The 23236-nt window shown below is 41.7% G+C and overlaps 1 protein-coding gene across 11 annotated transcripts in view; it reads left to right on the top strand.

Annotated features, from left to right (window-relative positions):
- Positions 1-23236, top strand: part of LOC137379651 (serine/threonine-protein kinase WNK1-like) — a 275316-nt gene that overhangs the window by 156431 nt on the left and 95649 nt on the right. For 7 of the 11 annotated variants that reach the window (XM_068050789.1, XM_068050788.1, XM_068050787.1 and 4 more), the window contains 5 exons: positions 1974-2143; positions 4847-6403; positions 6841-6948; positions 7278-7313; positions 8980-9126. In XM_068050789.1, coding sequence (XP_067906890.1) covers positions 1974-2143; positions 4847-6403; positions 6841-6948; positions 7278-7313; positions 8980-9126 — 2018 coding nt within the window. The remainder of the gene's footprint in view (positions 1-1973; positions 2144-4846; positions 6404-6840; positions 6949-7277; positions 7314-8979; positions 9127-23236) is intronic. The other 4 variants (XM_068050782.1, XM_068050783.1, XM_068050792.1 and 1 more) reach the window with 4 other exon arrangements.

The following is a 23236-nucleotide window of genomic DNA, read 5'->3' as shown; positions in this document are numbered from 1 at the left end:
GGATGATTGAGAATTCCATTGTTCCCTGTCAATCCTTAACCAAGTTTCTGGAGCTACCTTTGAGTACTTCTTGGAGCTTGTTTCCCATCACCTTGATGGGCTTCAGGCATGTGAATAAATCCTGAAGTCTTCAGCGTAGTACACAGTGCATGTAAGTATTTTCAAATAAAGGTAGACTTTTTGGGTCATGTGGCTGTACCCCAGGGCTTAAATAAACCTCTCACTGTGTGCAGGAAATGACTATGAACAAGCAGCCTATTTCTTCCAACTTTTTTCAAAAGTGATTTAGTGTCACTTTTGCCCTTGACAATGGTAGAAATGCTAATTGTCAATTTGCATGTAGCAGTAAGTGAGATCCTATTGCTGGACCTAATGAGTCAATAGCTGGTACTTTTGTTGATAGATTTTTAAAATTCAGATTGATCGTTTTCCTTGTGACAGACTAGAGGATATGGTGACTGGTGATTTCTTTCCGAATAGATTTAGAAACTGCTCTTATCTCAAAACTTGAAGTAATAGACCGGAAAAATTGAGTGCCAACTGATTACTTTGTAGTCTCGAGGCATTTGCATCTGGACAACTGGCTTATTAGAGTAGCTTCCTAGGGTGTCCTAGATATCTGACCAAGGTACTGTGCTTTTTAGTGAGACTGATTTGTCCTATAAATCCAGAACCAGTCCAGGATCTGCTGTTAGGAGTCTGGATCCTGACAATTAAAGGTGAACCTTATTTACTGATGGAGTGCTTTATTGTTCTACAGTTGATTGCAGTTCAAATCTCAGACTGAGTCCAATTCATTCTACTTGAATTTTGCTATGTGACGATCTCTTCGGAAGCCAAAGAGATTTATTATTATTACTATTCTGAGAAGTCAACATCATTGAGAGGTGACAGATACCTTAAAATGCCCTGAGGAAACGTTTGCTATGGACTGTAGCTGCAAATAGTCCCATCTTTTTCCTGACTGGCAACCTTCCTCGGATACACAGCTGAAAGAAATGCAGACTCAATCACAAAGATATGGTGATGTAAACATGCTCCACTTGATTTGTTTCATCATAGAATTTATCTGTAGCAAATTGGTTGCTGGCTCAACTTATCCCTGTGCTGTGTAGAGGAACTTGGAGGATAAAACGTCCAACAATTAATTTCTATGTAAGGTAGGAACATTGGAGCAGGAGTAGGCCATTCAGCTCATCCAGCCTGCTCCGTCATTCAATTAGATCATAGCTGATATCTATCTCAATGCCACTTTCCCGTGCTGTCCCCATATCCCTTGATGTCATTAGTATCCAGATATCTATCAATTTCTGTCTTGAACATGCTCAATGATTGAGCTTCCACAGCCCTCTGGGATAGAAAATTCCAAAGATTCGCCACCCTATGAGTGAAGAAATTCCTCCTCATCTCTATCTTAAATGGCCTACCCCTTAAAATGAGACTATGTCCCCTGGTTCTAGACTCACCAGCAAGGGGAAACATCCTATCTACATTCACCCTATAAAGGGTATAGTTTTGTAGGTATTTGAGTCATTATTCCAGTGGTTTTGGTTTAAATCCCTAGAAATAATGCAATAACTGGCTTCAAGTTCATTTGAAGTCCAGTGTTACAGGCAATTGGGAAGGACTGGACATTCTTTTAACCCTGTTTTAGCCTGAGATGAAGCTATGTGCTGAAAAGGATGCTAGCACATTAAAACTGAAGGTCGGTGCACTCTGCTCGTTGATGAGTACTATTAGATTTCAGTTATTAGTGGTTTGTAAATTTTAGTTCTGTTGTTGCCTTAATTTCTAATCAGATGTTCAGATCCAAAGCTGCATGCTAACCCAGACAGTGAATCTTTTGTGGTTTCACTAGTTAGTGATGCTATAAAATAAAGAGAAATGCTAATTGATTAAAACTATGTGTATATTTTTACAGTATAACATTTTGGATATTAAATTTTTATACAAAACTTGTTCTTTTTGTTTAGCTGATGGCACATTTGACAGTGGCCAGAGTACATCTGGATTTTCAGATTCCCATGGTAGTCAAACTGTTTCCTATGGTTCTGCTCAAGAACAGCATATTTCATCTAGCCAGACGCCTCCAAATGCCCAGTCAGCATCACAGCAGCTTGGTGGCCATCAGCAGCCTACAGGAGTAAGTACACTGGGCTGGATGCCCCTTCATAAACAGTATTTGTAAATCCCTGAGACTGACTCGGGAAGCTTTTTGAGAAACCTTTATTCATTAAGTATCTATAATATATGTTTGAAGAATCCTGGTCTTTCCTTGAATATAAAACTTAATAATAAGACCCTTGATATCAGGACATTGATTTTTAAAAATATATTATCTCACTCCTTCGGTAACCTATCTTGATTTGTATGTTGTAATTTTAAAATACAACTAAAAGTTTTGTTAAATTAGAAATTGCTTTAAATAATTGACACTATCAGTTTATAAACTGGCAAAGATACCTTTGAGTATTTTTCTTCAATTTGTGTCTGACATGAAATTGTTTTTTCACATTCGTTATTAGAGTTTATTGTAGTTTATTTCTCATTATTTGCTGCATTATTTTTGAGGTTGAAACTTGCTCACTAGCACCAAAGGCACCAGTAGTAACTTCCAGAGGTAAAATACTCTCTGTAGTAATTGTGATATTTGTTCAAAATCCTTAGAATAAGGTTGTAGGGTTTTGACCAATTCTCTATCAGGCCATGGTACATTTACAATAGGTATTGCAAGATGGATATTTTTGCAAGACGTAAGGTGCCTATAGGTCTGCTGGAGTTGAGCTTTATTTCATCGCTGAAAATATTACATGCTTCTGACATGTTGAATGGTTTTAATGCATTATAGACTAATGCACGTGACATTTTATTGATATCAATCCTGCTCCTGCATAAACCTTTTCATGCATCCTCATGCAAATTGCAATCCACCCTGTAACCCTTTCATTTTTTATTTTGAAATGCACCTTTATTGGTAGTCAGAGTTTGCAGGCTGCCTGCAGTACCTCATTCTTCTATCCAAGAAGTGTACATTGGATTTTTTTCTCTCCTTTTGAGCACTCTTGGATACAGTCTGATGCTGACCAGTAGTAAACTTAACAGGTAACATCTGCAGGATCAATTTTGGGCTATCTGGTTGAGACTTGCATAGTGCTACTTCTAACCAGTTAATCTGAACCCAGTAGACTCGATATATTCTACGCAGCTAAACGTTTTGCAGATAAATGGGCTTCAAGTTCTAGTCAACTCATTCTTCACTTCTTCAAGTTGAAGGAAATGTGCATCATCATGTAATAGTGTAAAGCACCCCATTTCATTTCCTTCTAGCGCGCTTAAAATGCCATAATGAACACTCTCTCAAACAACTTGGTACGTCTTGTGTGTGTACATGTTGACATCCAGTTTACTGTGGGTCAGTTGATAAGTGTTATTTATTCCTTTCTTTATTTTTTCTTTAGCTTCGACGAGGTCGTAGCATGTCTCTATGTGTTCCCCACCTTTCCACCATCCCTGATTCACCCTACATTCCTAGACAATCCTTCACTCCACCACCGGTTCTCTCTGCACCTCTCTCCCCCCATGTTCGGACTATCCCTGAAGAAACCTTTGCAGATAAACTGTCAAAAGCACTGGAAAGCGTCCTGCCTATGCACTCGGCTCCTCCACGCAAACTGCGCCGCTCCAGCCTTCCGTGTATTAGTTTCAATCCTGTATGTTGTATGTGACTCATGAGGATAAGTTGACATTAAATACAAACTATTCTGGGTACCAAGTTTTACAATTAAGATGAGATTTAATGTAGGTTTTAGTAGCTTTGACTTTCGGCTTCCAATTCAGCTTTTTTGTAGTGCAGAGTTATGATAAAATCATCAGTGCAAAGGTACATTTTGATTTCATTTAGTTATTAAATGGTGTATCCATATGGGAAGTAATTAAAACAGGAAAAAATATAACCATGTAAAATGTTGAGTTTTGCTAGTTCTATTTATACGAGATACCTGGAGCAACTCTGTTTACTTCAGGAGTTATCCACTTCTTGAAATAAGCAGCATTACTGCAACATACTATCTTTTTATTTCAGATCCTGAGCAAAGTCAGCCTAAAATTTAGAGAATAGCATTCTAATTGCAAGTAGGAAATATTTCAATTTAATCTGGAGCCATATATTTATTTTTATTTTCAAAACTTTTGTGGTCAAATAATTGATTGGTAAAAATACAGCTTAAGTAGACATGATGTCTGAAATGTAATTTTTTGAAAGCCATTTGTTGCTAATTTGTAATAAAGATAGAATTTTGGCCTAATCCAAAAGCACTGTTGTCATTTTTGGCCTAAATGAATATGATTCACCTGGCAGCATACAAAGCTTGTTGGCAGAATATGTCAACCCGATGACCATTTTTAATGCCTTTATACAAGGTTCTACAGATGCTATTAGACATTGAGAAAAGCTCATAATTATATGGTCTTTTTATCCTGTAAAGTAGGATGAAAAAGTTCAATCGGTTATCCTCTTAATGCAAGGCATGCATAAGCTGGATCAGATCATTAATATATAGTACTTTTGGAGGTCAGGTTTTAGATGTGAACTTGCAAGAAAAAAATCCCTTCCACATTCAATGCCTTTAAGATGGTATTTAATTGCTACATCTTAATGTAAAACTTGTGCCCACAGCTGTGTTTAATGCATTCATTCAGTTCTTTTAAATGTCCTGTGTGTTTGTCTGACACTTTTGCTGTTGTTCTGTAATGTAATTTAGTGTAATTCAAGCAAAAAGCTCATTTTGTGATGCATTTTTCATTTTCTCGACTCTGATTTGAGATTTTTGTCTTCATGTTAAAACAGCCCCCATCAGTAGTGCATCCTTGTGGGGGAGTTCCATCACGGCCAGAGACCGTTTCATATCCATCTATTCCTGAAAGACCATTTTCTTTATCTCCACCACCAAGTTTTTCTCTGAAAATTGCTAATTCTCAACGCCGCAGAAGTACTTCCATCCTGGAAGCCCACACTCACCATTTTCAGCCGATACTGAGGACTGTTGGCCAGAATGTTCTTTCTGCTGGTGATTTTTCAAATCTGAATGCTGAAAGCTCAACCATTAAGGGCTTGGTTACTCATAGATCTGCCAGTGAACCAATCCACATTGAAGGTCAGATGCAACCAGAACAAATTCATGCCTTTATTGAAAACAAATCAAGATTGGGTCAGTTTGAGGAAAGTCCACTTGTGTGTCATCCATCAAGGTATCCATGTTTGCAGTTACAGCAAACTTCGCAGGATCCATTTAAGGCTGTAACTTACAACAACTTTCCAGCTTGTGCACTTCCTTTGCATCAAATTCCGACAGAAGTAAACCTGCAGCAGCAGCAGTTTTATTCCCAGCCATTGAGTTATGAGGAATCCCTGAGTGGTCAAAATATTTTGCCCTGCCCAGTACAAAACCTGCTGGGTCATATGCCTCAAATGGTGCAGATGGCTTCTCATACAGTACCAGCTCAAGTTTCAAACTTACCTTCTCATCTTCAGCTGCCACAGGACATGATACAAAACCTTGGACAACATTGGAAGATTGGAGAGCCGCAGACAGTATTTCCGCTGACAACTAAAGTATTTTTGCCCATACAGGAAGATAAAGATGCTCAAAATGTACCTGCATCGGCAGGTATTTTCACAAGAAATGGTGTTGGGGGTGTGAATACAATGCTAACTGTTCAGCATTTGACTGTCCCTCAGTCTGCACCAGCTATTCTTACACAGATAAATGAAGGCAGAACTGGGTCAATGTTTGAATTTCAAGTACCCCCTGTGCAGGTGGAAAGTAATGGCATCCACATTCCTGTTCCACCATTTACTCAGAGAATTTACAGAAGTCGGCGAGGTTCAATGGATCTAAGCTTAGAGGACAATCAAGGGACTGGAATATACAATAGGCTTCAGCCAGTGACTGAAGAACAGGTGGCTTATTTCAGTTCTGACATGGTCGTACTGCCAGGTGACTTCCTGCGAAGCAGACAGCCAATGTCAGAAGAGGTTCCTCAGAATCTTAGTCCACAGCGTTCAAGTGACTCTGGTCAGTCGACTTCCTCAGAGACCAGGGAGTTCCAGTCACCACCTCCTTTGGGTTCCATGGCACCATACTCCAGTTTATCATTGTATTGTGAGCAACAGCAGGTTTTGCCAGAGCATGGCACGCCTTATGAAGCATTGCAAGGTGTGCCTGTTTCACTAGCTGTGCAACCATCCATGTTAATGCAGATCAACACTGAGCCCTTTCTGACAGCTTCAGGGACAGCTGGCTTGTATCTTCAAGTTGTGGAAGGATCTTGGCCCCATCCTGTTTCCTCCCAGCAGAACTTGCCACTGGATCACAGTTCTGCAGATGGGCAGAGTCTACCTTTGGTACTTGAGTTTCAGATGTTCATGCCTTTTGCCGAAGTCTATTTAATATTTTATAAGGCAAATCTGATCACAAAAAATGCATAGCAGCCTGCAAATTAGAAATAATTTCTATTGCTCCTCAACCTGCACACGTTAGTCATTTTATTTGGAGTAAAAGTTTCTAATTTAGGCGCTGCAGGTCCAGTAGTTTTTTAAATTATTCAGTTCATTCAATTAAATATTGCAATTTTAGAAAGCTATTTGTATGTTTTGAGCTTAATCAGTGAGGAGGGATATCTTGCCATATTCAGCAATAATTTCTCCCATTTAAAATTCCATGAAAATTTATTTAAACCTAATTAATTGATTTAATCACTCTGATTTTGTGTATACTACTATAAACAGCTGATCAGAAGTATCTGTACCATGAATTCATTCTATCATGTCTGAATATCAAGCAGGTCCAAATGCAGAGCCAGCCACCACCTACCAGTCTTCCTCTGGGTGTGACATCTCAGCTGGCACCTGTGCAACCTCCACCAGGATCCATCCAGCAGACAAACAAGGTAATAATCAGTTTCTACAAGAAGTGGTTTTAATAAACTTGCAATTGGGTCTTGTACTAGGGACAACTGTTCAGGAAATCTGGTGGTAGACTGGCAAATTGCTAGAGTGGTGTTGGTAACAAAAAAACCTTTTTGATTTTCATAGCTGTGTACTAACTCGGAAATTTCAGGAGTCACGCACCTGGTGAGAATTTGGTTGTCTGGCTTTTCGCTTTATTCTTTCTGAAATATTTCTCCAGGCTTCTCCAACTTTAGTTTGCTGTTAGATTGATAGGACTGTCTTTCAGCTGGTACTGTATCTCATACTTTGTTATGTTTGTTTCTTGTAGTTTGGCAGTTTCTACACCCCAACGTATCTTCCACAGGTAGAGAATTTCATTCTTCTTTAATCTTTTTTTCCCCCCTTTTTCTGTTGTGTATGCATAGTTATCACCACGCTTGAGTTTGTGCTAAGCAGCACAGAATCAATGCTTAAAGTTTGATTTCTTTTCTTTGTGTAAGAAATAACAAGCTTGTTTCTTTGTTTAAAAAAATTGTGTTTATTGTGCCAAGAATCTAAGTCGGTTCAGAATGCAGCATGCCTATTTGTTGCAAGACGGACTTTATTTAGACCAAATGGTGGTAATTTACTGACATTTTCTAGGTAAGTACATTAACTTACACTATGAAATTTCCTCATAACCTTGTGCAACTTAATTCATAAAGTCTGATTAGAGTGGCCTGTGCCCTGCAAAGCTGGAACATTGGCCTGGAATTTGAGGGGTTTTTGACGGGAAACTCAGTATGCTGACTGCCACTTCAGGATTTAGCACAAGCACATGTGAAAACAGAAATGCTGAAGTTGCAGTTTGTCATTCACTGCTCTGCCACTTTGTGGATCCACACCCCCGCCCCCCAACAGCCAGCAATCAGTTTATCTGATGAGTACTTTCGCCTTTCTGTTCTCTTGTCACTTAGAAACCTTATTTAAAAATATTAAATCTTTTTCAATGAGGGTGTAACTGTGACTGGGTTTTTAACATCGATCTAAGTAATGACTACTGCTGAACAACTGATCTGCCCCTGAAAAAACTTCATGCTTGGGGAATGTTAAATATCTCTCATGAATAATTACTAGATTTTTAAAAACTAGATTCTTCTTTAAAGTTTGTATATGATATTTCAGCTTCTACCTTAAACTCATATGCATGTCCCAATCTCTCTCTCACTTTCTGCAAACTTTTTAAGTGATTTGTTTAGTGTTTTTCATTTACTCGTTGGCTGTCTGAAAATTATTTAATGTGATTGGCTGCTTGGACAGCTTGATAGCATCACTGCAGCTCGTTGGTGGGAATTCCAATTATAAAAAAAGGCCAGAATCAGTTACACGTCGAGCAAGTTGAAGCTCTTGTCAGAGAGATTGCTAAATCTCTCAGTAAAGCTTTTCTTTGAGATCAGCAGTGAACACCCTTGCTTCATCACTGACTGCAAAATCCGGGCCAATAACACTCTCCACAGTTGCAAAGGAGAACTAAATAAAATACAATTTGTGCTCTGTGATAGGGATTGGAGCAGGCTGACGAGAACATTTTGATGTTGGACTTATTTCACAACCATGACCCGCTGTATGTCATTCTCAAATTTTGACTCTGCTGTCAGGGAGACTAAGATCGGGGAATGTCTTCATAGTTGAAAAATATTAAGGGCAGTTTATCCAGGCTAGTGTTACATGCATTTTAGCTTGATAAAGGAAAGGTTGCCTGACTGCCTCATTGCAAGGCTACTGGTAAGTGGTCCAGATGATCTTTGGGCATCTCAGTAATTTTGTTCTAAAGACTAGATGTGGGCTGTGGGTGAAAAGAGGGGCATTTGAGAGGTTATTTTAAAAAAAAAATACACAAGATAATTAAATTCTTGATTATATTTTGAACAACTTTTATCGGTTTAGTTAAATAAAAACTATTTAAAAGGTTTTCAATCCAGTTACAGTGTGCACTGAGCAAAGCTTACTTGCAGATATAATACCGCATTTTTCTCTTTCTCCTTCCTCAGACAGTACAGCAGCAGCCCGTGCCATATTCACTTCCACAGATGATATCTAGTGGCTCAGTTCCAGGTCAAGTAGTTTCTCAACCTCAGACCCTGTCCACAAATCAGAACCAAATACATGCTACTCAGCAGGGTCCTACTTCAACACAGGTACACCACTGAGTTACTGAAGCATGCTTTCTTTCCTCTTTGACTAGATTAAGCTATATTTTCTGATCCTGTGTATTGTGTTAGTCAGATTGTTAGAATGGCCCATGTATCTATGAATAAGTAGTGCAAATTGCTCTTCACTATTTGAAGATGTTTTGAATTAGTTGGACTTTTTATTTAACTGCCAGTAACTTCAGAGAATTGGTCTGATTTTGTTTATTTCAACATTAGTGAGGGATTAAAACATAGTTATAGTTATGAAGAGAATCAAACATCAGTAGATTTACTGCTGAAATAGTAAACCAATACCTGAAACACAGTTTTTGATTTTGTTTAATTTTACCATATTTAATGAATTGAGAGCTGATTTAATATCAGAAAATATAGTCTGATCTATTTGCCGGAGTATAAACTGTTCTTACATTGACTTGTGAAATGTTACTGGACCATTCATGCAAAATAGCAAAGCAAAGGATGTTTGATCCAGGTTTTATGAAAAAAGGAGTTTGGAGACAAAAACTACCTTTCAGAAAGATTTTTCTGCATGGATTACTCCACAACCTAGTCCATGTCTGTCTACGTGGTAGCTATCCATCAAGGTTCTTTGTACTCTTCTACTCCCATTTTGAGAGATATATTCTGCGATAGTATAGAACGCCATCAGTAGCCTGACTTGGAACTGACTGTTTATTTTCAATAGCAGTAAGCATGTTTGAGTTAGCGCTAACGCAGGGACCATTAACCTTGTGTTTGATAAGTAGGTATTTTACTGCCTGTAGCAATGGCCATTTGTAAAATCATAGAATAGTGCACTGCAGAGGGAGGCCATTTAGCCCATCAAGTCTGTGCAGCTCTTTCAAACAGCAAAGAGCCCTGCTCTTTCCCCATTTCCCTAAAATTTGTTCTCCAAGCATTAATTGAATTCCGTTTTGAAAGCTGCAGTTGTATCTGTTTACACCACCCCATCAGACATTGCATTCCAAATCCTCACCACTCGTTTTTTAAAAACAGAAAAATCCTTATGTTTCCTCTGGTTCTTCTGCCAATCATCTTAAATCTGTGCCCTCTGGTTATTGATGCTTCAGGCATTGGAAATAGTTTCTCTATATTTGCTGTATCTAAACCCTTAATGATCTTAAAGCACTTTGATCAAATCTCCTCTTAGTCTCATCTGTTCTAAGGAGAACAATCCCAGTTCCTCCATTCTGTCTACGTAAGGGGAGGCGGTGGTGTAGTGGTCATGTCACTGGACTAGTAATTCAGAGGCCCAGGCGAGTGCTGTGGGGACATGGGTTCGAATCCCACCATGGCAGATGGTAAAGTTTGAATTCAATTAATAAATCTGGAATTAAAAGGCTACTCCAATGGTGACCGTGAAACCATTGTCAATTGTTGTAAAAACCCATCTGGTTCACTAATGTCCTTTAGGGAAGAAAATCTGCTGTCCTTACCTGGTCTAGCCTGCATGTGACTCCAGACCCACAGCAATGTGGTTGACTCTTAACTGCCGTCTGAAATGGCCTAGCAAGCCGCTCAGTTCAAGGACAATTAGAGATGGGCAATAAAGGCTGGCTGAGCCAGCGACGCCCACATCCCACGAAGGAATAAAAAAAGTGACGCAGCGGCCCACTGACTTCATCAGAGTGCACCAAACTGCGCACATGCACAGTACATCTCGCCAGGACTTTGTGGTGCATGTGCGGGATGAGGTCATCACGCAGCTCAAACGTCATTGTGTACCCGCGCCAGGTCCATCTTTGCGCCTGCGCAATATAACGTCATCCGCTATCTAGCCCCTCACTTGGCTGGAGGAAGCGGCTGAATGGGAGATTTTGAGGCTGGAGCTCTCTTTTCCCCTCCACCTCTCAGCTGCTCGCTCCAGACCTCGCTGCTCCCCTCCACTCCCTGATTGTTCCTCGCTTTGTGCCACTCCGCTGTCCGGCCGCTGGCCCCCCCCCCCCCCCCCCCCCAAGCTGCTAGCTCTAGGCAGCGCTGCTTCCCTTCTCTTGGCCACTCGCTCCTGCGCCGCCCGTCACCCCTTCTTTGGTCGGCGTGTAGAGACTGATGCAACGTGGAAGCGAGTGGGGGGAAGCAGCGCAGTCCAGTGCTCGTGGGTGGGGGAATGCCGGCTGGGGGACGAGCAACTGACCGGAGAGCGGGGTGGTGCGAATAGGGAACAATCGGCCAGGGAAATGAGTTGGAGCAGGAAGGTCTGTGGGTGGGGGCGGGGGGGGGGCGGCCGGTAGGGAGGATAGGGAGAAAGCGAGTTGCCAAGGGGGGAGAGTGGCCTGTGGTGCGGGAGCTCGTCGCTGCGTTTTGGTAAAATCAGTCCTGGTCAGTCATATAAACGAATCACAATAACAAATTGGCAGCACATTTTAGACTTTGCCCGATTTTCTTCTCCATCTATCGTGGTGCCAATTCACTATCTTCCAATGGAAATTCAATCATAAAATTCCTTTTGCATTTAATAGCATTACTGGAATATTAACTGGATCTGAGGATTAGAGTTAGTATCCTATAATTACATAGCATATTTATGGGCAACCATCCAACTTAATGTAAGGTTAGTTTGCTAGAACGATCTAACCATGAACATTTCCTGTGATAAATTGAGCAGCGCCATCTTTAATCCTGGTAGCTGCCTGAACGTCGCAGACAGTGATGTTCCAGCTGAAGAGCCTGCATTTGCGCATGTGTAAGCACTGCACCACCTAGTGGTTGCATTGTCAGCAAACGCAGCCATAAACAAAAATTATAATCTCTCATCTCTGAAACCATCCTGGTAAATCTCTTCTGTACCCTCTCCAAAGCCTTCGCGTCCTTCCTAAATTGCAGTGCCCAGAATTGGACACAGTGCACCAGCTGAGGCGAACTGGTATTTTATAGATGTAGCATAACATCCTGGCTTTTGTACTCTATGCCTCTATATATAAAGTCCAGGATCCCACACTGCTTGATTAACCTGTCCTGCCACCTTCAAAGATTTTTACACAATCACCCCAAGGTTTCTTTCTCCTTGCACCCTGAAAACTGTATTGTGTCATCTCATTCTTCCCACCAAAATATATCACCTCACTTCTCTGCATTGAATTTCACCTGCATGTGTCCAACCATTCCAGCAGCCTGTCTTTGTTCTCTTGAAATCTGTTATTATCTTCCTTACCGTTTACTGCACTTCCAAGTTTCATGTCAGCTACAGATTTCAAAATTGTGTCCTGTACCCCCAAGTCATGAACATTTTTCAGTAATGGCAGTAGTCCTAATACTGATCCCTGGGTCACACCGTGGTATGCCTCCTTTCAGTCTAGAAAACAGCCATTCACCACACCTCTATTCTAATTTGGTCAATCTGTATTCATGATGGTTTTGTGCCTTTTATCCCATGGGTTTCCATTTTGCTAACAAGCCTAATGTATAGTACTTGAGCAGTATCTCTTGAAGGTCTGTATACACAACAACTGCACTGCTCATATCCACTTCCTCCTTTACCTCATCAAAAAAGAATCAATCAAGTTAGCCAAACACTATTTTCTCTTAACAAATTTGTGCTTCTTTTCCTTTATTACTGCATATTTATCCAAATGGCTGCTAATTTTTTCCCTTTATCTGAGTTCTTCAGTGACAACCTGTGCACTGTATGGTTGGGTCTGGTTAGTCAGCTACTTAAAGTAGCAGAAACAGCTCCTGATTGAGTTTTCACTTCTGCTTGCTGGCACTCCTGTCCTGCCTAATCTGGGGAGGACTCTGTCTTCTTTTATCTGGTTCTAACCAGTGTCAGTTTCCCCAGAACCCTGAAGTTGTTTTTCTAGCTTTTGGCCGGGATTTCACAATGGGTGGATGGGAGCTGGCCATCGACTGAAAAGCTGGTGGCGAACCTGCTTCTGCCTCGCCTGGGGATCCGACCCGCATTTTATGGGTCCCCAGGCTTTAATTATTCCGAAGCGGGACTTCCATCTGCTTGAGGGTGTAAGTCTTGCCTCATTGGACTGCCGACCAGTCAGTGGGCTGGCAGCTCTTAGTCCCCAGCAGCGCTACCGGGAGCAGTGGCCACCGCTGGGACTGCAGCCCAATCGACTGCAAAGGAAGATATGGAGCGGGGAAGTCCAGGTAATTTTTGGTCGCCTCGCCGGGTGGGGGGGGCGGGGAGAAGGGGGTCGTGTTGGGTCTTGACGTGGTTGGGGCAGTGGGGGCGGCCCTCCATCAGACAAAGCCCCCCCCCCCACCCCCGAGATGATCGGAAGCCTCCTGCTTTTCCCAGCTCCAGGACGCCCACTTGCCATGCGTAAAATCCGTATGGAGGCGGACAAAGGCCCTTAAGTTGGCCTGGGGCGGGTGGGCCGTTTTTTGCACCCTCTCCGCCCTACGTAAAGGGGGGGCAGAGGTGGGAGAGGTTCGGGAAAGCATCCCGGAGCCTCCCGCTCCATTTTACGCCCCCCCCCCCCCACCACCATCTGGCTCGTTGTGGTGTCGGAAAATTCTGGCCTTTTGTTTAGGTTCTAGTGTTCGTTTCAGTTAAAAAAAAAAATAGCTTTGCAGCCACGGTTTCCATCACAAGCTCCCTTTTTTGGAATAAGGGCACAACATTTGCAATCTTCCGGTCCTCTGGCACCATCCCTCTATCTAAGGAGGATTGAAAGATTGTGGCCAACACCTATGCAATTCCCTCAAAAATCTAAGGGCATCCCGTCTAGACCAGGTGACTTATCTGCTTTAGGTACTGCCAGCCTTTCTGGTACCTCTTGATCTATTTGTATCTCATCCAGTATCCCAACAACCTCTTTGTTTATTGTATCTTTGGCCGTGTCCTCTTCCTTGGTATTTACCGATGCATAGTCATTTTGTACGTCAACCATGCCTTCTACCTCGACTGATGGATCTCCAATTTGGTCCTTTAATTGTCCCCCTACCCCTCTGACAACCCTTTATAGAAAACCTTTGGATTCCCTTTTATGTTAGTCACCAGTCAATTCCTTTACGGCCTCTTTTCCCCTCTAACTTCCTTTTTCACTTCTTTGTACTTTTTATACTCAACCTGATTCTTCCTTATATTATAATGTTGACAGCTATCATACACCCCATTTCTGCTTCATCTCACACTGTCTAACTCCTAATGTCATCCGGGATGCTCTGGCTTTGATTGACCTCATTTTCCCCTTTGTGGGAATGTACTAGATTGTACCTGAACTATCTGCTCTTCAAAAGCTGATGTTCGGTCTCCTTATTGAAGGAAGGATGTAAATGCATTGGAGGCAGTTCAGAGGAGGTTTACTAGATTGAGACCTCGAATGACTGGTTGTCTTATGAAGAAAGGTTGGACAGACTGGGCTTGTTTTCACTGGAATTTAGAAGAGTGAGGGGAAGTTTGATTGAAGTTTGAGATCCTGAACGGTCTTGACAAGGTGGATGTGGAGAGGAGGTTTCCTCTTGTGGGTGAGTCCAGAATAGGGGGCACTGTTTTAAAATTAGGAGTCACCCTTTTAGGACCGAGATGAGGAGAAATTTTTTCTGTGTTGTGTCACTTTGGAACTTTCTGCCTCAGAAGGTGGTGGAGTGGGGAAATTGAATATTTTTAAGGCGGAGGTAGATAGATTCTTGTTGGGCAAGGGAATCGAAGGTTATCGGGGGTAGATGGGAGTGTGGAATTCAAGACGCAAACAGATCAGCCATGATCTTATTGAATGGCGGAGCATGCTTGAGGGGCCGAATGGCCTACTTCTATTCTGAATTCATATGTTCGTAAAAGCCACCCATTGATCCATGCCACCAGTCTATGACTCCAGTTTACCCTAGCCAGATCACTCCTACATTTGCTAAAATTAACCCTCTTCTAGTTAAAAATTTTATTCTAGATTTTCCTTCTCCATAACTAATCTAAACATCATGATACTACAATCACTGTTCCTGAGATGCTCTCGCACTGTGACATTCTCCCCTGACTCACATCATTCCCCAGGACTAAATCCAGCAGCGCCTCCTTCCTTGTTGGGCAGGAAACACACCATCAAGAATGTTCTCCTGAACGTCCTTTAGAAGTTCCCCCCTTACTCTGCCCTAAACACAATCACTGTCCCATTGAATATTGGAGTAGTTCAAATGTCCTATTAGTACTACTCTATAGTAGAAAAGAAAATGCATGACCCTAAAGGAGGCCATTCAGCACATTGTGTTTGTGCTCTTGAAGTAGACATCCAAGTACTTTTTAAATGTGGTGAGAACTTCTGCCTCTACCACCCTTTCAAGCAGTGAGTTCCAGGTCCAGGTTCCTCTGGGTGAACAAATGTTTCCTCGTCTCCTCTCTAATCCTTCTACCAATTACTTTAAATCTATGTATGCTGGTTTTTAACCTTCTGCTAAGGTAAATAGGTTTTTCCTATTTACTCTATCTAAGCCCTGAGTCAAGCTGTTTGAGTACAGCTACAACACTGGCATTTACTGCTCAATGTGGAAAATTGCCCAGGTATGTTCTATCCACAAAAAGTAGGACAAATCCAATCCAGCCAAATACCACCCCATCAATCTACTCTAAATCATCAGCAAAGGTAATAAGAAGGTGTCATCAACAGTGCTATCAAGCAGCACTTAAACAGCAGTAACTACTCAACAATGCTCAATTTGGGTTCTGCCAGGGTCACTCAGCTCCAGAGCTCATTACAGCCTTGATCCAAACATGAACAAAAGAGCTGAATTCAAGAGATGAAGTGAGAGTGATTGCCCTTGATATCAAGGCAGCATTTGATTGACAGCACACTCAAGGAGCCCTAGCAACGCAGAAGTTGATGGGAATCGGGGGAAAGCTCCCCACTGGTGGGAATCACACCTAACACAAAGGAAGATGGTTGTGCTTGTTGAAGGCCAAACATCTCAGCCCCAGGACATTGCTGCAGGAGTTCCTCAAGGTAATGTCCTAGGCCCAACCATCTACAGCTCCTTCTTCAATGACCTTCCCTCCATCGTAAGGTTGGAAGTGGGGATGTTTGCTGATGATTGCACAGTGCTCCGTACCATTTGCGACTCCTCAGTTACTGAAGCAGTCCGTGTCCATACACAGCAAGACCTGGACAACATTCAGGCCTGGGCTGATAAGTGACAAGTCACATTCACACCAAGTGCCAGACAATGACTGTCTCCAACAGAACAGAATCTAACCATCTCCCCTTGACATTCAAAGGCATTACCATCATTGAATCCCCCACCATCAATATTCTGGGGATTACCATTGACCAGAAACTTAACTGGATTGGCCATATAAATACAGTGGCTACAAGAGCAGGTCAGAGGCTGAGAATTCTGCAGCGAGTAACTCACCTGACTTCCCAAAGCCTCTCCACCATCTACAAGACTCAAGGGAGGAGCGTGTTGGAATACTCTCCATTTTCTTGGATGAGTGTAGCTCCAATAACACTCCAGAAGCTTGACACCATTCAGGATAAAGCGACCCACATGATCAGAACCCCATGCACCACCTTAAACATTCACTCCCTCCACCACTGGCGCACAGTGGCAGCAGTGTGTACCATGTACAAGGTGCACTGCAGTAACTCATCAAACCTTCTTTGATAGCAACTTCCAAATGTGTGACCTCTGCCATCAAGAAGGACAAGGGCAGGAGTTGCATGGGAACACCACCACCACCTGCAAGTTCCCCTCCAGGCCACACCTGATCCTGTCTTAGCACTATATCACCGTTACTTTGCTGTCACTGGGTCAAAAACCTGGAACTCTCTTCCTAACAGCACTGTTTATATACCTACACTAGATGGACTGCAGCAGTTCAAGAAGCCAGTTCACCATCTTCTCAAGGGTAATTAGGGATGGGTAGCAAATGCTGACCTTTCCAGCGGCACTCGTATCCAATGAAAGAAGAAAAGAAAAATTTCAATTAAGTCACCCCTCAGTCTCCCCTTTTCCAAGGCAAACAACCCTAGCCTTTCTAATCTTTCCTCATAGGTAGTGTTTTCCAATCCTGGCAACAAACTCACAAATCTCCTTTCCATCCTCTCCATTGCAGTCACATTTTTCCTGTAATGTGGTACTGACTCAAGCTGTGGTCTGACTTGTGTATACAGTTCTAACATAACCTTCCTGCTTTATATTCTGTGCCTCAATTAATAAAGTTTGCCATATGCCGCCTTCACCACCTTATAGACCTGTCCTGCCATCTTTTAAGGATCTATGGACATGCACTCCAAGGTCCCTTAGTTCCTCCATACTACTCAGTAACCTCCTGTTAATTGTGTATTCCCTTGCCTTGTTGCATCTCCCAAAATGCATTACCTCACATTTCTGCAGATTGATTTCCATTTTCTACTTTTCTGCCCAACTGACCAGACCATCTACATCTTTCCGCAATCTAAAGCTTTCCTCCTCACTGTCAACCACACACAGTTTTTTATATCATCTGCAAACTTCTTCAGTTCATGCACCTCTCTGTAATTTCCCTGCATATTTGCTCCTCTATTTCCTCCACTATTTGGTCGCCCATAAAATACACCAAGTAGTGTACTAGCTCCTCTGTTGTGCCTCAGTTGCAACCAGATGGATTCTGTCTTTGACTCCTCAAAGTCATTCTCTCTTTTTAGCTCTTTAATATTTTTCTGAATCAAAACTGCCTGTCTCTTCCCCAGCTATTGAATCTTCACTTACTGCTGCATTCGTGCAGTTCTTTGCCTCATGAGGTGTTGTCACCCTTGCTGGTATTCATTGCTTGAATAGCAATTTGAGTGTGCCACATACCTCAAGAATTCCTACATTGCCTGCCTCTTCCTACCCTTCCACTTAGCCACCTCCTTGCTACTCTGAACTGTGGGGTGAGGACTTCTTTGAACCTGCGATCCAGAAAACATTGAACCATCTGCATATCCTGTCGTGAATCCAGCTGCTACTCAAGCTCAGAAACCCTCAGTCTGAGTTGGAGCAGCTGGAGACATACGAAATGTCCTTGAGTTCCACTGTGGCAGAGGAATTGCAGGCTACAGATCACAGCTGTCCCTCCATTCTAATTAGAAGCTTTTTAAAAAAAATTCCTTGGGTATAAGATAATTAAATAATTACTGTTAACTATGTCTGAACTATTCTAATGTGTTAAATTGTAATGTTGCTGTTCTATTTACGCCTCGAAGAAAATTAAGCAATGACTAATTTATTTACTCAAGCGTAATGAGAACCCCTGATCACGAAAAGCACTTGAATCTAGATATTTAACCTAGATACTTACCTTAGAGTCCTCGGGTTCTGTGGCTCCACTGCTTTTGAGATGGGTGTGAGAACAGTCTTCCTTCTCTCCACCGAATTCCTACTATTAGCAAATTCTCAATTTCCACTCTGCGATCCACTCCAATCGCGATTCACGGAGTTGTCTTCAGCTGGAAATTTAAGTTATTTCCCCAGTGTAAATTTTACAGCTTTGAGTTTATTGTTGCTGACTTCTATCTGACCATGTCTTGTAGGTATGTTGATTGGGTTGTAATTTGTTCTTCAGATAGAGTCATAGAGTTATACAGCACAGAAGCAGGCCCTTTGGCCCATGGTGTCTGTGCTGGCCATCAAGTACCTATCTATTCTAATCCCATTTTCCAGCACTTGGCCCATAGCCTTGTATGGTATGACATTTCAAGTGCACATCTAATTACTACTTAAATGTTGAGGGTTCCTGCCTCTACCACCCCTTCAGGTAGTGTGCTCCAGATTCCAACCACCCTCTGGGTGAAAAAAGTTTTCCTCAATTCCCCTTTAAACGTCCTGCCCCTTACCTTAAATCTGTGCCCCCTGGTTACTGAACCCTCCGCTGAGGGATAACATTTATTCCTATCAATCCCCCTCATAATTTTGTATACCTCAATCAGGTCCCCCCTCAGCCTTCTCTGCTCAAAGGAAAACAACCCTAGACTATCCAGTCTCTCTTCATAGCTGAAATGCTCCAGCCCAGGCAACATCCTGGTGAATCTCCTCTGCACCTTCTCCAGTGCAATCACATCCTTCCTATAGTGTGGTGCCCAGAACTCTACACAGTACTCCAAATGAGATATGGCAGCTCCTTCCTTTTGTTTTGCTAGGTTTAATTTAGAAAAGCTTTTTGCAATATCTTGGGCATGAGACCCACTCATTTATTGTACTTGAAAACTTAAAGTTTGGCATTTGGAGTGTTCATTCTCATTCTCAAGAGATTGGAGAATTAAGTACAAAAACGTTAACTTATTTCTGGTTTGTCAAATGTCTGACACATGGAAACCCATTACCTGTTTGAGTCTGTAGACCAAGCTAATGAGAAAGGAGTTTGTTTACCCGATAGGCTGTTAAACATGCTCTGTTGAAAGGGACACACTTCATTTGCCAAAGTCCAGAGAGCTTGGGTACAGGTGGCAGAGCCAAGATTTAAGAATCCTCAAGCATACACAGAAGACTGTTAGAATTTAGTCCCCTGAAACTATGCAATGTGCCTGCGTAGACCACTGGCCAACTTCCTACTCTAACAACAATGACTGTACCCATTAGGACACAGGTTTGCAGGGATAGCTTCAGCTGAATCCCACCTGGAAACTAAGTAGTTGCTTGACTATACTTGCAAAAAGATAAAAGGTATGAGGTGTGATGCAAGCTTAGGATTTAAAAACCTTATTTAAAAATGCAACTCTAACACTAAACATGAGTCAGCATTGTTGATAACTAACCAGTCAGATGATGAGCATACCCCTCTAGGTACCAGTAGTGCGCATAGTCAGGCATCTACTTTATTTCCAGGTCTGTCAGTTTCTACTTTTATGCATTCTGCCACATAGGCCTCAATTTCTGGAATTTCCTCCCTAAACCCCACCACCTCACTGCCCTCCTTTTAAAACGCTCCTTAAAACCTACTTCTTTGACCCATCACTTGTCCTATTATCTCTTAATGTGGTACGGTGTTAAATTGTTGAGTAGTGCTCGTATGAGGGTCCATGGGATGTTTTATAAAGATACTATATAAATTCAAGTTGTTTTAAACCACATTTTTAAGCGTGTATGAGAACTAAATTGTGCTTCAGTTTTAAAAAATTTAAAATCCATCTTTAAAACCATTTTCTTTCCTTTCTGCAAAGAAGCTACTGGCTGTAATTTGTTCATCTCTAACTGCACCATGTCCAACATAATCATACCTGCGACGTAGACGTGGTGGGCCGGATGGTGGCCTCTGTGCTGTAAATTTTTCCATGTTTATACATTTTCTGATCAATTCTGACACAATTGAAGTGTTTAACAGAAAATATAAAAAATCAAGGAACTATAATTGCGATTTTCTAATTAAAATGACTTCAACAAAAGTGCCTGTCAACTGAGACAAAACTTGAAGCAATTTAATATGTGCAATTTCCTCTACCTGAAGTTGAAAATTATTCAAAATGTCAAAACAATACAATAAACAAATAGCTAATATTATAAAATTGGGGTGAACAAGGCTGTATAGAGGCCCTGCCGTATGATTCAATTAATTCGCAATTGTTAGGGTTTACTTCAAATTGTTATTTTTCTTTAAACAGGTGTACATATCCAAGGTGCACATTTAATGGTATTTGCACTTAAAAGTAAACAATTCCACAGCTTTAACATTGTACATAGACAAACATTTTTGTAAATTTGAAGCCTTGTTTGCAATAGTTTTTTGAATAAACTAATTTTAAATTTAATCTTGATATTGTTGGCTGGGAAAAATGTGGTTATTTTACTTAAGTCCTGTAAACTCCCTCAAAACTGATCATGCCACACTTAACATCAATGCTGGGAACAGTTCAGTACATTTTTCTTTTAAAGGGGTAAGGAACATTGTGTATTTTTTCAATAACTGAATTCAGCAGGCAAATAAAATGTTTTGCCGACCATCCCTGCCAAGCTGATGTACCAGGAAACTTTCTTCTAGCGCTAAGTTCTCCTATTGTATAGTGGTATGGTAAGGAGTCTCCCTATGAAATAATTCATATTTGGGGACTGAGTGCAGAGGGAGAATGTAGAAAGAATATTAATGATGTAGTTTCCTGTCAGTTATCCTGATCAACATCTGGCATTATGGAACCGATCTCTGTTGTAGTATAAATTGATACATTGCCTCTCCAGGAAAGTATAGTAATACTAGTCATTGTCCTATGGCATTGCATGAGTGTAATTAGAACCAAGAATAGTGTGCAGATGAAGTGGAGTTAATGGGTGAAGGATAATTGGACCAAGGCGTGCACATAATTCAGTCTCCATTTTAATATCGTATTTTCTGTGCTCCACATTTATAATGGAAACTGCTCCTGCAAACCTGTAATCACCACCCCCACCCCCACCCAGTAGTGGAGTTTCACTGCAGAGACATTCAATACACTGAGAATATCATTACAGTGAGGTAAGTTTACATAAGCAATTAGAATTGTAAGTGTGAGCAGAGCAATTTCTAATGGAAGAAGTTGACGAGAAGTGCATGCAAACTTAAGATGCTAATACCCAGATGTCAAGACTCAGTGCACATATTAGTCAAGGAGATGATTAGAGGGAGAAGGGGACAATACAGGGATTCAGTGGGTAGTTCAGGGAAGTTTAGTGGATAGGTTATTTTCCAATCCCCTTCTCTCAACTCCAGCTCCCTCCTCTCCCATCCCACCTTTCTGTCTTCCACCAATTCAAGGTGTACTTGAACAGCACTGTGCCTTCAATCCCAGGTCCCAGAATTCAAATTTGAGTTGTAAATTGGATAATGCTATTTTACAAGTAGAGTTGAAGTGCACCATTAAAGGCCATGAAGAATGCCTGCTGCTTTGCATCTGACTTCTGCTGTCGTTTACGTAGGATTGCTGACCTTAAAACAGAACACAAGCAAAAAAAAAAAAAGTCTGGTCTGTTAAGTGCAGTTTTTTTAAAGTTCGTGCTTCCATGTGATTGTAGCACTTTGGCAGAAATATCTTTGGCAGATGTGACCATTGCTTTGTCAAATTGAATTATAATGTTGAATTTTGGTTTGCATGCTTTTTTAAAAAAAAAACTACAGCTTTACTTTAGTTCAAAAGTCCTTGTATTCATAATCTGTCATTAGAGTATTCCATACATAAGGATACTGCTTTTCATTTTAATGTAATACTTTTTTTCTTTGCATACGTCTCTGCATCTTGGTTGCTTGCATGTTTAGCAGTTCTGGGCTAGTGGTGTGAGTACTCTAGCTCACCAAGCTGTGATCATCTGCAGTTAGTCTTCCAGGGTGCACAGGTGTGTCTGCTTCAGGTTTTTTAAAATTCATTCATGGGATGTGGGCGACGCTGGCTAGGCCAGCATTTATTGCCCATCCCTAATTGCCCTTGAGAAGGTGATGGTGAGCTGCTTTCTTGAACCGTAGGTACACCCACAATGCTGTTAGGAAGGGAGTTGCAGGATTTTGATCCAGTGACAGTAAAGGAAGGGCGATATAGTTCCAAGTCAGGATGGTGTGTGACTTGGAGAGGAACTTGCAGGTGGTGGTGTTCCCACCCATTCGATACCCTTGTCTTTCTAGTTGGTAGAGGTTGCGGGTTTGGAAGGTGCTGTCTAAAGAGCCGGTGTGTTGCTGCAGTGCATCTTGTAGATGGTACACACTGCTGCCACTGTGCGTCAGTGGTGGAGGGAGTGAATGTATGTGGAGGGGGAGCCAATCAAGTGGGCTGCTTTGTCCTGGATGGTGTCGAGCTTCTTGAGTGTTGTTGGAGCTGTCCCCATCCAAGCAAGTGGAGAGTATTCCATAACACTCCTGACTTGTGCCTTGTAGATGGTGGACAGGCACTGGGGAGACAGGAGGTGAGTTACTCGCCGCAGGATTCCTAGCCTCTGACCTGCTCTTGTAGCCAACGGTATTTATGTGGCTACTCCAATTCAGTTTCTGGTCAATGGTAACCCCTAGGATGTTGATAGTGGGGGATTCAGTGATGGTAATGTCATTGAATGTCAAGGGGAGATGGTTAGATTCTCTCTTGTTGGAAATAGTCATTGCCTGGCACTTCTGTGTGTGAATGTTACTTGCCACTTATCAGCCCAAGCCTGGATATTATCCAGGTCTTGTTGCATTTCTACATGGACCACTTCAGTATCTGAGGAGTCGCGAATGGTGCTGAACATTGTGCAATCATCAGCAAAC

This window comes from Heterodontus francisci, chromosome 18 (genome assembly GCF_036365525.1).
Source record: "Heterodontus francisci isolate sHetFra1 chromosome 18, sHetFra1.hap1, whole genome shotgun sequence".
NCBI lineage: Eukaryota > Metazoa > Chordata > Chondrichthyes > Heterodontiformes > Heterodontidae > Heterodontus > Heterodontus francisci.
The sequence above is the reverse complement of the archived record's forward strand: the minus strand, read 5'-3'. Positions and strand labels throughout refer to the sequence as shown.